Genomic DNA, 16,514 nt, shown 5'->3' on the forward strand with positions numbered 1-16,514 from the left:
GGCCTGTATATTGCTTGTAAGGTGACCTCAGGTGTTCTGAAAGGTGCCATGAAATAAAATGCATTATTATTATTATTATTATTATTATTATTATTATTATTATTATTGAATACCACCCTCACTGTGATGCTGTAATTACTCTAACCCAATGATCACTCTACACTCTACCCCAGCCAACACTCCTATGCGTACTCTCTTCTCCCCTTATGCTAACCCCCACCTGTTACTCTATCCCCATCCCTCACATTAACTCCTCCATTCACTCAAACCACACCAAATTTAATCTAATCCTGCCCTTTCCTCAGTCTAACCCCACCCCTCAATCTTACTGCACCTGTTACTCTAACCCCACCCCTCAATCTTACTGCACCTGTTACTCTAACCCCACACCTCCCTCTTACTGCACCTGTTACTCTAACCCCACACCTCCCTCTTACTGCACCTGTTACTCTAACCCCACACCTCCCTCTTACTGCACCTGTTACTCTAACCCCACCCCTCACTCCTACTGCACCTGTTACTCTAACCCCACCCCTCACTCCTACTGCACCTGTTACTCTAACCCCACCCCTCACACTGTTACTCTAACCCCGCCCATCACTCCTACTGCACCTGTTACTCTAACCCCACCCCTCACTCCTACTGCACCTGTTACTCTAACCCCACCCCTCACACTGTTACTCTAACCCCGCCCATCACTCCTACTGCACCTGTTACTCTAACCCCACCCCTCACTCCTACTGCACCTGTTACTCTAACCCCACCCCTCACACTGTTACTCTAACCCCGCCCATCACTCCTACTGCACCTGTTACACTAACCCCGCCCATCACTCCTACTGCACCTGTTACTCTGACCCTGTCTACGTGTCTTTTTAGTCTGTATACAAAACTCTAACAGTAACTGTGCAAAAATGTAAACTGCACACCATGTCCATTCCCTGTTCACCCATATCTACTACACATCCCATGATTCCTTGCATGGTCATCACATTAATAACATTACAGGCTGATTAATGATCTTTCAGGTTGTGTTTTAGATGATGAATCACTGGCATTGTAAAAAGGTGAAATGATAAATGATGTGAGTATGCTATGTGACAGCTCATTAGAACCTGAAGCTTGCAGGTACTTTAATAATCTTTAATAAAAAAACATTAATAAAAGACTGACTGAAAAAAAAAGCACTCTACTGCTGTGACATGAAGACCTTTGTTAATAGTTTGATTAAGCAGTCATATAGGTGTTTATAGTTGGTATCGATAGTGCTATATGACGTCAGGTTAAATTTGTTTGCTAACTATTGATCAGATATTGGTTACTCTGAACTGAACTAAGGAACAGAACGTTGTATTTGTGCATAACAGTTGCTTAGTGTGTAATACAACCGAGACAGTGGGTCCTGAGTCGTATTATTCCAAAGCTCTTCATTCAGTTTTGTCTAGTGTCCAGTATTTCTAGTGCACTATAATCTCATAGTTCTCCAATTTTAAACTGCCCTCTTCCAAAAGTCCCAGGAACCCTATATTCCCATGACTCTTTATATCATATATACTGTAAAGTTGCGTATATTGCCTTATTTTCCCAAGACCTTGTGTTCCTCTGATCCTATGATTCCTGTTGTCTTTTTTCCCTTCTATATTCCCAAGGCCCTATATTATGAGATCCCTGTTTTCCCAATGCCCTTGTATTCCATGATTATTCCCAGAAGTCTATTTCCCAAAAAGGTCTATTTTCCCTAAGCCCCGTGTTCCTAGGGCTCTTTATCCTCAGGTATCTATGTTTCTCAAGGCCTTGCTCTATCATGTTGTACACAATTCTGGGTTCTTATTTTTCAAAGGGAACTATAGTCCCAGATTCCTATGATTTCAGGGATTTTTGCTCCTACAACTATATATTCCAAGGCCCATGCATTTATTCCCAGTGTTTAAATTCCTCTTATGTTTTTAAAGTCCAGGGGTTCTATATTCCCAGCACTATACATTCTCAGGGCTTCACAATACTGTTCCTATGTCCTTTGTGCCCCGGGATCTATATTCCAATGACTCTATAATGAAAGGTTCACCTTTTTTCAAGGGTGCTATATACCGAGAGAATGGAGCGCCCTTAGAACACGGGGTAAATGCCTCATAATTTAAGTGTTTGCCTTATGTTAGTGCTAGTTGCCTGGGGACAGTTTAAAAATGTTATGGAATTTCTTCAGAATTCTAGATATATAATAACAGAGTCAGCAGCACTGGCTTATCTCAGAATCTAGTATTAGAATTAGATAGAGGGATTGCTGGGATTTGCAATCACCTTCTGGACGCTAGCACTAAGACACACGTGTGTCCACGAATGGCTGAACTAGAGAGTTTAAATATCACATAGACATTATTAAGCACTTTATCAGGCAGGCAGACTGCAACAAAAACACACACACAGACACACAGACACACACACAGACACACACACACACACACACACACACACACACACACACACACACACACACACACACACACACACAGAGAGAGACACACACACAGGTGCAAATACGTTCAAAAGACATTTTGGAAAGGACATGAAAGCAATTACTTTCTCTCTCTCTCTCTCTCTCTCTCTCTCTCTCTCTCTCTCTCTCTCTCTTTCACAGCAGCGTTCTAATAAACATCACTCCTCAAGGACACTTCTCTTAATGGCCATTATCCTCGGTTTCCAAAGAGACAGATAAAAGACGCTTGCCATTACTGCCGTTACAGGCAATGTGATCGGTGCATTCATCTGTGGGTCTTGTGGTTCTTTGCTCTGTGCTGTCACTTTTAAATTCATGTTTATGACACCGCCGTGTTTCAATAAGAGCCTTAATCACTTCCTGAATTCTGAAAAGTCAACATATGCCTTTGTCTTTCCATCTGCTGCAAGATGACTGTTAAAAGAGCACCGCCCAATCACACACAGCCATGAAACACAAACTTGCTATCAGAAAGTCCTGGGTCATGTCCCATACTGCCATTAATGTACTACATAGGATATCGAAATAGCTTCAAACCAAAGATTATAGTCACAGCACGTAAGTGGCAATTTGGGACACAGCTTCAGGCAGTGTCCAGTTTCCATGGCAACTTTGGCTTACCTAGATCACTAAGACCCCTTGCTAAATTCTATGCACCAAAGTGTACCGACACAAGTACAGAAGTCTGGGTTTTGGGATGCAGCCTATAGAAAGTACAGCATAGTTTGAGACACAACCCTAGGTAGTCATTAAGTTGTTTTGGCATGTAAACACTACATTAGCTAATATATGCAGAACATACTGTATTACAGACAGTGTACCATCTGGATCTGCTTTTTAGTGCACTGGTATTTGATTTGGAATATAGCACATACTTTGCATACACACATTTAAAAACACGGTCACGCACTATAACCCAAACCATTATTACTGCTCTGAACAGCTTACCACAATGGGTCATCATAGGTCAGTGTGCCATTTAGAAGTTTGGGACGCAGCTCACGCAGAGATTGAAATGGCACTCGTTCTAAACACAGTCCCAGGATAGGACCCAAATAATTTTGTTATTAGTGCATTTAATCATAAAATACATAAACATAGTACATATTTAGTGCCATAGACATACACAAACACATGCTTAAGACTGTGTGTGTGTGTGTGTGTGTGTGTGTGTGTGTGTTTCTCTGATGGTGTGATTTATCACGTACGTGTGTGCTTTGTGATAAAGTGGAGCTCTGATCCATCCCTGCCACTGCTGCACTAATAAACACCACACTAAAGGTCAGCCTGATAAACAGCAACCTGATTAAATCCCCTCGTGTCCTACTCCCAACTCCACTCAGGAAACAGGAAATTTCAGAGCAACCTGAAAACATCCCTCGATCACACACACACACAGAGGTCCATGGTCATGTGTCACATAAAACACACCTGATTCAGAAAGTGAGATATATGACTGTGTGGTGTAAGTGAGATAGAGAGAGAGAGAGAGAGAGAGAGAGAGAGAGAGAGAGAGAGAGAGAGAGAGACTGTCAGCATTTTGTCTCTCTCTTTCTGTCTTACTGTGTGTCTCACTAATTTTAGTTTTATCTATCTGTCTGTCTGTCTGTAGGCTTTGCAGCTAACAGTAACTGGATACTGCAATAAGCTGTGCCTCACCTTGGCCACGCGATTGGCCACCTCCCGTCCCACCATGAGTCCCTGGACAAAGGTGCGTGCGGCAGCTAGGGCACGCGTGATCTGGACCTTGAGTTTGCGTGGTGTGTCTCCAAACGGCTTCAACTGGTCCGTGTACTTGCTCACGCATTCTAAATACTCGTCTGTGAAGGAGTACTGAGAGTTCAGTAGCTGAAACATCTTCTCCAAAAGCCTGGCCCAGAAGTCACCCAGCATCTCTTCCAGGTTCACGTTCCCTCCCGTGTAGTAGCGCCGTAGCTCAGAGAACAGGTCCTCGAAGATCTCTGAGTTTTGTATGAACAGGTTGCCATAGGTCCGGACAAACATATGGTTCAGAGACTTCTCTGAGTTGTCCAGCAACTCCAGGAAGAACTCTGCAAGATAAAAATCAAACAGAATGATTTCACTTGTAATAACTACCTAGGAGTCCAACTTAGCCAATCAAACTCATTGCATCAATTTCAGGTGAACAAAGAAAATCATTAAATTCATCAAAGCTGATGAATAAATTAGACGACTTAAAATCTGGGAAACAATATCATGGATTCCAGACTGAACATCCAGAGAAACTTAAGAATCAAGGATTAAACTTAAAAAAAAAGGAAACTCAAGGTGACTGTGACATAACAGAAAAGTATTACAGAAAAGTATAAATCCGCATCCATGGAGAGGAATCCGAGAGTCTGTTTGAGAAGCGCAAACTTCCTTTGTTTTCCCTTTCAATCTAATCAAACTAGCCAGTAAATAAATCTGTGAGCTCATCTATGTAGAAGGGGTCGAGCAGAACTTTACTTTTAGCGTGTTAGTGACGACTCCCTGTGACGACTCCCTGTGACGACTCCCTGTGACGACTCCCTGTGATGCAGTATGAGCAGGAGTTTGTAAAGTGGCTGCTACATCGCTTCATGTGTCTCAGAGGTGTGTTTGGATTCACCTTTTTTGATAGGAAGCTGTCATTATAAATAAGTGCAAATAAGACATAAGGAATTATACTCAGAAAACTAAACCAAAGGAATCAAATTCAGAAAACTAAACCCATGGAAATAAACGTGGAATTCAAATCCAAGAAATTAAAAATCTAACTTAACACTGAAGTGTGTGAAACTCAAAACATAAGGAATCAAACTCAGTGAATTGTATTAGGACAGCAAACAGATGAAGTGTCATCCTTCAGTCAAATGAAGCAGTCATTTTGCTTCATTTGGGACGTTGGAGAATCAAACATATAAGGGATCAAATCCAGCGAAACAAACTTGCTTGGATTTGGTTTTGGATTAACTTGAGCAGATTTTTTTGTAGCACACACAGACTAAGCTGCGTAAGTGTGTGAAAGGACGCTACTCTGTATAGTGTGTTAAATTATAGAAATTATTAATGAGTCAGCTCTGTGTTGTAAACAAATCTGAGATACAAAGACTCAACCCTGATTACTGATACTGTTTCTAAAATGATCGTTTTTATTCATATTCATATCCTTTCATCCATTTATGAAAAGAAAATATAACAGAAAGTGTAGTGAAAATAAAAAGATTCATCAACAGAAGCTGCTGTATGTATGTATGAGTGAGCGCTCTTATTATACACAATGGAGATACAATTTCCCCTTCAGATAATTACTGTACACACTCAAACACACACACACACTTTCTTAAACACTCCACCAAGCATACGATTGCATATGTATCACTTTTATGCCTGTGTCTGTTACAGAGGGATGAGTGTGTCTGCAAAAGCAGAATCTCCGCCTTATTTTTTTTTCCTTCACTGTAATCGCTTGTATGCACTGGTGGCATTTTGTGTCACACATTTCTTTCTCTCTTGCAACCACACACACACACACACACACACACACACACACACACACACACACACACACACACACACACACACACACACACACACCTCAGTGGCAGCTCATCAGATCATGCCTTGTTGCCCTCCAAAGCCCCAGCATAGTGAAGATGGATCAAAAGAAACAGCAAAACACAGCACTTCTAATGGATCTACACACACACACACACACACACACACATGCACAAACACACGCACTCACACACACACACACACACACACACACACACACACACACACACACACACACACACACACACAGTTAATTAAACTTGGAAAATATACCTCATGAAAAAATTCTAGGAGCAAAACTCTAGGAATAAAACCACAAGAATCTATTTCGAAGATTCAAATTCAAGGAGTCAGATTCTTTCAATTACTACTTTATCCCATTCAGGGTTTTACTGGATACAGCGTCAATCCCCGGAACCCTAGGAATCAACCAAGGAGATTCAAATTCAAAATAGAGATTCATGCTTTAGTGAATCAAACTAAAGAAACTGAAGTCTAGAAATCGTTTTTGGTATCAAGCTAAAGCTAAGAAAAGGAAAAGGCTTAACATAATGGAAATCAAAGAGAAAATTAAAGGGAGAAATAGAAAGCAAATCAATTTCAAGGAACTCAAAGAATGAAGCTGGGAGTTTCAAATTCTGTGAACAAACCCTTAGTGAATTACGGCAAAAATTCCACACCCACTTCTTTATAAAGAGGATGAAGGACGAACATCATTATCTGTATTCAGAGAGATGACTTACACACACATACACAAACACACACACACACACACTGTGTATGATCTAAGCGTGAGTAAATTATAAATGATTTGCATATAAATTATTAAAACAAGAATCACAGTGAGCTGGTGCGGATGTGAAATGGTGCTGCATCAGCAATATGGAGTTCGATAGCAGATCAGTTACACATGCAGTTCAGCACTCCGTGTTTCTTTCTCTTCCCAGTATGCACTGCATTTCTATTAATTAATCACTGCAAGTTCTATTAATGGGTAATAAAGCTGTATTAATCCACTTCACAACTCTAATTGCAAACAATCTCTCTATTTCTGTGTGTGTGTGTGTGTGTGTGTGTGTGTGTATGATTAATAGGCCCTGTGTGGGCTAATTGAGAGTGGGAAAAGGCCATTACCTACATGTCACATGCACTTATGTCAGTTGTCATGACGCTAACAGACACACAAAACATCATTCCAGCACTAAATCCACTCCCTCATATTTAATCCACTTATCCACCCCCAAAACTAACCCTAATACACAACCAGTCTAAATCTAAATCCACCTCCAGATGACAGATGGTGAGATCTGACAGATGTCTAGGGAAATCATAGAATCTTGACACAGGGAAGCAGCACCAGGGATGAACAGCTGAAGTTTCAGATGCGAATCTGAGTCGAGGAAAGAAGAGGATGAGTTAAGTGTCATAAGCAGGGGCATGAAAACCCATAGGAGAATATAAGCTTACTAAGAGTGCAGGTACAGATGGAAAACAGAATAGGACCGAGCACTGAGCCTTGTGGGACACCAGCTAATACCCTCTATGGCACCTGATATGACCGTTCCTCCAGGTATGAAGCAAACCGCTGTCATGTTGTGTCAGGAATTCAAGAAGAGTCACTCATGAGGCAGGAGAGTCTTACAGCTGACTGTATAGAAGGCTTCTGAAAGGTTGAGGAGGATGAGAACTGATGACAGTTTGGCTGATATAGCAGCATGAAGCTTCTCTGTGAGCCGAAAGATGTCTCGCTGTCTAAAATCATTTTGTTTAAATAACTGCCCAGAGTTAAGCTGTGACTAAACCAAAACTAAACCCAAGTATAAATTATGACTAATCAGAAATCAGATTTATTTCGGACTTATTGGTTAATGTCTGTGGAAGGAAGTATAAAGGAAGACGGACCCCTTATAAAACTGATTTATCACAGACTCAACACTGTACTGTAGTGGAGTCTCTATAAACAAACCACCACACACACATGCTCCCCCTGTTAGCATGATTAACTGCAGGCCAGTGCTTGTGTGATGGGAATGGAGGGTCAGCATCTGGTCACGCTGCAGAGTCATGAATCAGAGCCTAGCCCCTGTGTGTGTGTGTGTGTGTGTGTGTGTGTGTGTGTGTATGTGTGTGTGAGCTCAATCTAAACTTGTGTGTATGTTAACATTACTGGCCCAAGCTCCAACATGAGTCTTGTGTGTATGAGTATGAGAGAGAGAGAGAGAGAGAGAGAGAGAGAGAGAGAGAGAGAGAGATGAAAAATGTGAGGTTGGAAAAGGAATAGAAATCAATAGAGTAGGATTTCAGATGGGAAATAGCATGATGGAAACCTATCATACGTTATTTAAAACCACTAACGTTAATCAAAATGCTGTCCAGTGAAAGAACGTTAACTTACTGTATACCGTCTTGCATAAGTGAGTAATCTTAGTTTGAGAAATGAATAGAAAAGAAAAGAAATGAAACATGGGTTTGTTTTTCTAATCTTAGCTACATGGCTTCATGTTTTTTGTTTTGCTCTACACAGTGAATTGCGAGAGTGTCGTCCTTCCATGCCGTATTTATACAATGTTTATGTACATTCTAACAGCAACTATTTTTGTTTTTTGAAGCAAACACACAAACTGTCACAGCCAGAGCGTGACAAGGAAATGACATTAGTGCAGCATTAGCATGAATCGGGTTATAGTAAGTGAGTATGACTCATCATGCTTCAGCCTTTAGTGCCTCTCTTCTCTGGGTTTAACCGTCTTTCTAAACTCATTCACGCCATTTACAGCATTCACAATCGATTCTGTCCATCAAACACACACACACACACACACACACACACACACACACACACAAAAGAGCCAGAGAAAGAATTAGACATTATAGGAAAAATAAATGTGGTTATAGAGGAGATGACCTTTCTTCTACCCTCACTGTGTAGGGTGTAGGGTGTAGGGAGTAGGGTGCAGACAAGCAGAGAAAAAACGTGCGCTACAGATTGATGAATCCGAGGCTTTATCCAAGCTCATTGATCTGAAACTAATGTGAAAGCTGACACGCTACAGCGCTAATCAGAGCTAGCGTTCTGAGCTAATGACCACTCGAGCTCATGACAGATGAGTGTGTATATGTGTGTGTGTGTGAGAGAGAATATAATACCATATTTTGATAAGATTACATAACAAGGGAGATTATACTGTTTTATTATACAAAGTGTAATGGGGCATTCATATGAAATGTGTGAATTTTTTCATGGGAAGATGAACACTTGTTGCTGGGCAACTAGGAAATATTTAAGACAAGCAGAAGCTACTCAGTTACTGGGATATAAGAATGACCTAGCTAGCATGTACACACAATGCAAAGAGTAAAAATAGAAATGAGATAGAATTGTCAAGAATATCAGTTTTTGTCATAGAAAATAGCATCAGTGTCGCCTGAACACAGAGAGGAAGCCGTTCACATGAAGGGTCACCTAGTGAATTTGAATGGAGCTTTATGTGGTTATTTGCTAATGCTTAGCTAGTCAGGTGGGAACAAAAACATAATAGGAAGCAGAGAGCCTTTAAGTGTTAGAAACTGGCAGAGTGCAAACAAGACAGAATTATTCAGAAGGTCAACATTTACCTCAGAAATGTTGCCAAATATTTAAAAAAATAAAATGCTATAATGAATATTGCTTTGTTGATAAAATGACCAGTAACTGTAAAAGGAAAGTGTTTAGATTCTGCAAAACTCAGAAACTTTCATGACTTGACCTCACGTGTATTCTGTATTTCTAACAAGTTTAATTTACAAGTCACACTTTACAACTTGTCTGAATACTTGCTAGATAACAAATCCAGGCTCACGCTGTGGTACTATTTTCCCTCATTCTCATAACGTGACTGAAAGCTGTTGGAACATCCCTTTAATTACATTTTACAGCATATGGGGGCTTCTGTTGTTGAATAAATTCCTCATATCTGGGTTCCACATGGACCAATTATTCTCTCCATTCTGATAACAGCATCTCTCCGAAGTCTACAGACTCTCACTGAGGGGGAAAAAAGCTTGTTGGATTAAAGTGACTAATACTTTATGAAAAAAAACTATAGAGCTTCAATGGCACAAAGTGGATTCTTGAAAGAAGTAGTTTCATTTCTGTTGATGAAGTTAGTGAACCGTTTCATATAAAGGGGCTCGTTAAAGTGTCTACAATATAGACAGTACGCTTGTAAAGCATTCAAAATAGGAACGTATTGAATGCCGAAACATTCTCACAGTCAGTGTAATGTATCTAAAGCAAAAAATAACCATAGTGTTATTATCTTTGGAAAACTTCTTCATACACGTGGCTTGATCTCATTAGCTTTAAAATGAAGCCCAGGCAGACACAGACGCCAGACGGAATTATCCAGAATGCAGATGTGTTAAAATAATGACGGCTGGATAAAAACTATAGCCGTTAACATGACTTCCACCGCTTTAAGCATATTAAAAAACATCATCTTGAGACATAATGGGTTTCGATTTGTCAAGTTGGTTGGAAAATGGAGACTTCTGAGGTTGTGACTGTGCATCCGAATGTAAAGATGTGGTTGCGTATCTGATAGTATCGTATTTATCTATAGCATGAAATTAAGTTAGTGTGTTTGTGTGTGTGTGTGTGTGTGGGGGAGGGTTTGATTGTGGTTGTGGAGGAACAAGGCTTTAGGAAATGGCCTCCATTTACTCTAATTAAATCAGTGTGACACCAGATCTGAGTAATAGAACTATAGATCTAGTAATTGTGCGAGGCTAGACAGGACGCTTCACATTTTGCTTTAATGGGTACTTATAATTTAGCTACATTTATAAATTAGAAAATATTCCTCTCAGAAACCCTGTCAGGTTAGCTCATGTATGAGCTAGCATTAGCAGTAAAAATTTATAAACATTTATGAAATTCAAGTCAGGTTCACTTAGGTTAGCTAAATGAACAGTGATAGCTACTGTAAACTATCCTGCTAACATTATTGATGAAGATTATGAATGTTACTTAAAAGTGTTACTTATGTTGCTTACTTACTTAGCTATATATACTTAGATAATATTAATAATGAAGATGATGATTTAATTCCTCTCAAGAATCCTGTCAGTTTAGTGTATGCTAACTAGCTAGCTAACATTACAAATGAAGCTAATGAACATTATGAATATGTCTTCAGTTTAATATATGCTAACTAGCTAGCTAAGATTAGAAATTAAGCTAAAAAAAAATAACGTTTCCAGATATGCCTTTTAATTCCTCTCAGGAATCCTGTCAGTTTAGCGTATGCTTACTAGCAAGTTAACATTAGAAATATAGCTAATGAACATTTATAGGCATGTTGTTAAATTGCTCACAGGAATGTCAATTTAGCATATGCTATCTAGCTAGCTAACCTTAGAAATGAAGCTAATGAACATTTATGAACACAACCACGATGTCAGAAAACTATTTTTTCCCTCTCCTTTGTGACTGTTAGTTACTCACGTGCTAACTGTGGAAGTTAAAATACTCGGTAAGAATCTCGCAGGCTCATGTCGCACCCTCTTATTTCAATATATGGAGCAAAGACATGCTTGCATCGGCATCTATAAACTAAAAAACATGCCATATTTGGATCTAATAAACAGATGTGACTTGATTTAACTTCAATTACTCTCTCACCTTAAACACATTTCTGCTCTTTTACCACTCATTACTGAGGGTGTGTATATGTGTGTGTTTGTGTGTTGTATACACGAGGCTCAGAAACAGAAAGACTTGTGTATAAGATGCAGTCTACGGCTCATGGCGTCTGTGAAGTTTTCCTCTCTTTTGCTAATTGCTAGATGCTGTGTGATCTCTTCATCACTCTCAAACTCATTAAGCTCTGAAGGCCCCGAGCTGGCGGTTGCCAAATCCTTGCGTCTTGCCCCTGTTGTTGTTTACACGCAGGCAGTGATTCATTACCTGAGGAGGAAGTGACAGCTGTGTGCACACAGACGCGCGCCAATTATGCAGATTCTGTTTTGCTCGTTACAGATTGCCAGGCCGGGCGGACGGCCGGTCTTCAGAGACCACCAAGCTCTGTTCATTCTCTGTGTTCTCTACTGTGGAGGTTAGTCACCGGCCAGCAGAGTGCGATCTTCAAAAGTACAGCTAATGGACAAAGAGTCTTGCAGGGTAAAGAGGCACGAAGTGATCACAAACTTGCAGTCAGAGCAAAGAGCGAGCTGCTCCACAGTCAACAGAGCGAGACAACGAGAAGCCAGAGCAGGAGTAATGAGGAGGAAAGAACAGGGAACAATGAAAGAAAGAAAGAAAGAAAGAAAGAAAGAAAGAAAGAAAGAAAGAAAGAAAGAAAGAAAGAAAGAAAGAAAGAAATCTTGTAACAGCTGTGGCCCTGAGGTAGGCAGAGCCTCACACCGGCGGTGCTGCTACAGATCTAAGACATGACCTGTGTGCATTTACACACGTTTTCCTGTTGTGTAGCAACAAACCAATAGATTCTGTGTGTCAACCAAATCCATCATAAATGAAGAACAGCATCAGAAAGCATTTGGAAGTGAAAATTACAGAGTGCATAGGTAAAAATGATTTTCCCACCCCGGAGCGGCTACCAGATTAGTGTTAATCAGCTTGTGTATGAAAAACCTACAACCTCTTCTACATCAGCGGCATTTCACGCTCCGATTCCAGCTGTTTTTATTCTGTCATCTCAGCAGACGGAGTAAGCAGGCAGTAGGTTAGCGATTAGCGGCAGCATTAGTGATAGCAGAGTCACAATTGCTACTGGATACAAATTGATTCATTCAAAGCATGAAGGGGGGAAAAAATCAACAGTTACATCAAGCAGTGGAGTAGCAGGAGTTACCATGGTAATGTAGGCTACGTTTCCTGTAGGATAATGAAGAGAGAAGCTGAGCTACGGTGAGGGAAACAAATGGAATTAACCCTAAGTCAGTTCAAAATCTCTGATTCATAAAAAGAAAGAAATAATAAAACATGTAAACAATGTTCATTCTTCCACTAGAGGAAGAAAAAATGAAAAAGTAAAAGAAAGTAAAAAGAAAGAAAGTAAAATTTAAAAAAGTAATAAAAAACGAAGGTAGATGCAACAAAAAGTATCAATTTTTTTCTTTCAAGAATAAAAAAAGAAAGAATATATGAAAATAAAAGAGAGAGAGAGAGCACAAAGCCAGAAAGCAATTGAAAATGTGTGTGGGGTGACGGAAAAAGAATGTGAAGAAAGAATAAAAAAAGAAAACGATAGAAGCAGTCAAAGGGGAAAAATATAAGCCCCTTGAAGCTCTAGGGAAAAGGGGACGTTCTACCCCTGGTAGGAGTCTCATCACCCAGTGTTCACCCTGCTGGGGATTTATCTGCATGATCAGTCAGTGACTCATGGGACTGCTTTGGTTGGGGCTGCACAGAGACTGTCATGCCTTCTTTGTTTATAAAAGCAAAGTTGCTGTATGGTCTGGACTTTATCAGCAATTATTTGAAGAGTTTGACAGGAATGAATTAGTGTTGGGTCTGTGCTGAATTCAGCGTTTACGAGGATCCATTAGTTCCTCAGGAGCTCTCAGTTGCATTATAAACTGTTGTAGAAAGGACATTATTTACATTTACATTATTTACTGTCCAGTGTCACCCAAATGAGGATGGGTTCCCTTCTGAGTCTGGTTCTTCTCATGGTTTCTTCCTCATATCTTCTCAAGGAGTTTCATAATTGCCTCTGGCTTGCTCATTAGGGATAGGGATAGACATATAGCATTTTTAATTAATTTTAAATTAATATTTTAAATTCATTTTAAACTTTAAATGTATGTATTCATTTATTATTATTATTATTATTATTATTATTATTATTATTATTATTATTGCTTCCATGATTCTGTAAAGCTGCTTTGTGAATTGTTAAAAGTAATATACAAATAAATGGAATTGAATTAAAAAAAAGAAAAAAAAGAGAGTTCAAGAGTTCAAGAGAGTCAAATTCTGGAACCCTGTCATTATTTATATTTCCATTCGAGAGACAGACAGAGATAATGTGAAAGAAAGAAAGAAAGAAAGAAAGAAAGAAAGAAAGAAAGAAAGAAAGAAAGAAAGAAGGATGGACAGATCTGAGGCAGGTGTTTGAGTGAGAGACTCCGTAGTGAAACTGCTGTCAGCTGAAGTGTACACTTTGGAGCATTTGGTGACTTTTTGTCCCTTGGCACACTTCCCCACTCTCAGAGGAGTGAGTAATGGGATCAGGCAGCTTGTCTTGGTGTAAAATCCTGTTTAAAAAGTTGAGCCACAGATGCCATCACAAGCCCCATCCAGGCCGGCGTCTGAATCACATGACTTTCGGAGCAAAGCCTGCTGGGAAATGAGAAGGGGGTAAAGTGGCACACTCTCCAGTATGGCTCTGACTCAACCTGGACGGCTCTGTCATCAGTCCTGGCTGTGCTCTCTCCGTCTCTCAGCCAATCTGCTCGATCCTGCACCCTCTCTAATTAACAGTCTCTCACGGGGAGGGGACTGAAGCTGTAGCTGTGCCAAGGCACAAGGGCGGGTGCCAAGAATGCTCATGTCCACCCGACATTTCATCAAGGTTTAAAAAAAACAAACAAAAAAAAAAGCTTTACGTAGCTTATTTCGTCAGTTTCACAGAGTTCGGCTGTGTTTCATTATGGATTCACCTTCAAGCTGTCTACCTACACGACCTATTCAAATATTATCAGGCTTGGTATTTTAAAAAGAAAAGAACGAAGGAAGAAATAAATAGTACCCTGTGAGAAAATACCCTCAGAGATAAAAATACCCTCAGAGGTAAAAATACCCTCAGAGGGACAGAATATTCCCATAAAACAAAGCACTCTCCCAGTTATAATTCCCTCTGAGATAAAATGTCATTTGAGATAAAATAGTCTCCAAGATGAGATATCTACTGTAAAATGTTTTGGATATTATAAATACCTTGAGAGATAAAAAAAAAATTCTGTGAAATGAAAATAACCTCAGAGAAAGCAAAAAAAAAAAGCCTAAAAACAAAAAACGACAGAAAATACAAAATCATCATCATCAAAAAAAAAAAAAAAAAAAAAAGTCAAACAAAATACCATCAGACAAAAAAAAAAAAAAAAAATACCACTGGAGATAAAATACCCTCAGGGTCAAAATACTATTCAGATCAAAACCCATAGGAGATAAAACGGTAAAATTCCATCGAAGAGACAGAATATTCTCATAACAAACCACTCTCTTAGTTATAATTCCCTCTGAGATAAAATGTCATCTGAGATAAAATACCCCTCAAGATGAGATACCTAAAATGTTTCAAATATCTTAAATATCAATTTTAAAGTAAAACTTGACAGAAACTACATTCAGACAAATTTTGCGATAACTTGCATTGAGTCTGTTACAGCGCCGGGGAGGAATTTTGTTCCACTCATCTTTGCAGAATTGTTGTAATTCAGCCACATTGGAAGGTTTTCGAGCATGAACCACCTTTTTAAGATCATGCCACAGCATCTCAATAGGATTCAGGTCAGGACTTTGACTCGGCCAAAGTCTTCGTTTTGTTTTTCTTCAGGCAGTCAGAAGTGGACTTGCTGGTGTGTTTTGGATCATTGTCCTGCTTCAGAACCCAAGTTCACTTCAGCTTGAGGTCACAAACAGATTGTCCTTCAGGATTTTTTGGTAGACAGCAGAATTCATGGTTCCGTTTATCACGGCAAGTCTTTCAGTTCCTGAAGCAGCAAAACAGCCCCAGACCATCACACTATCACCATATATTACTGTTGGTATGATGTTCTTTTTCTGAAATGCAGTGTTACTTTTATGCCAGATGTAATGGGACACACACATTCCAAAATGTTCAACTTTTGTCTTGTCAGTCCAAAGAGTATTTTCCCAAAAATCTTGGGGATCATCAAGATGTTTTCTGGCAAATCTGAGACAAGCCTTTTTTCTCAGCAGCGGTTTTCGTCTTGCTCGGTCTCTTTCTTATGGTGGAATCATGAATACTGGGGCAAGTGACGCCTGCAGTTCCTTGGATGTTGTTGTGGGGTCTTTTTGTGACATCTTGGATGAGTCGTCGGTGCACTTTAGAGATAGCTTTATGTCCTTATCCAGACTGATAGAGCTCATTTACTTTCTTTCTCATTTATTCCTGGATTTCTTTGGATCTCGGCATGACGTGTAGCTTTTGGTCTACTTCACTTTGTCAGTCAGGTCTTATTTAAGTGATTTCTTGATTATGAACAGATGTGGCAGTAATAAGGGCTGGATATAAATTCATTCATTCATCCATTCATTCATTTTCTACCGCTTATCCGAACTTCTCAGGTCAAGGGGAGCCTGTGCCTATCTCAGGCGTCATCGGGCATCAAGGCAGGATACACCCTGGATGGAGTGCCAACCCTTCACAGGGCACACACACTCTCTCATTCACTCACACACTCACACACTACGGACAATTTTCCAGAGATGCCAATCAACCCACCCTGCACTA

The 16,514-nt window shown here is 39.8% G+C and overlaps 1 protein-coding gene across 2 annotated transcripts in view; it reads right to left on the reverse strand.

Annotated features, from left to right (window-relative positions):
- gpc6a (glypican 6a) overlaps positions 1-16,514 on the reverse strand; it is a 118,571-nt gene that overhangs the window by 39,090 nt on the left and 62,967 nt on the right. For both annotated transcript variants that reach the window (XM_027156563.2, XM_027156564.2), the window contains exon 3: positions 4,153-4,544. In XM_027156563.2, the coding sequence (XP_027012364.1) occupies positions 4,153-4,544 (392 nt within the window). The remainder of the gene's footprint in view (positions 1-4,152; positions 4,545-16,514) is intronic.

The sequence above is a fragment of the Tachysurus fulvidraco genome, chromosome 18, assembly GCF_022655615.1.
Source record: "Tachysurus fulvidraco isolate hzauxx_2018 chromosome 18, HZAU_PFXX_2.0, whole genome shotgun sequence".
Classification (NCBI taxonomy): domain Eukaryota; kingdom Metazoa; phylum Chordata; class Actinopteri; order Siluriformes; family Bagridae; genus Tachysurus; species Tachysurus fulvidraco.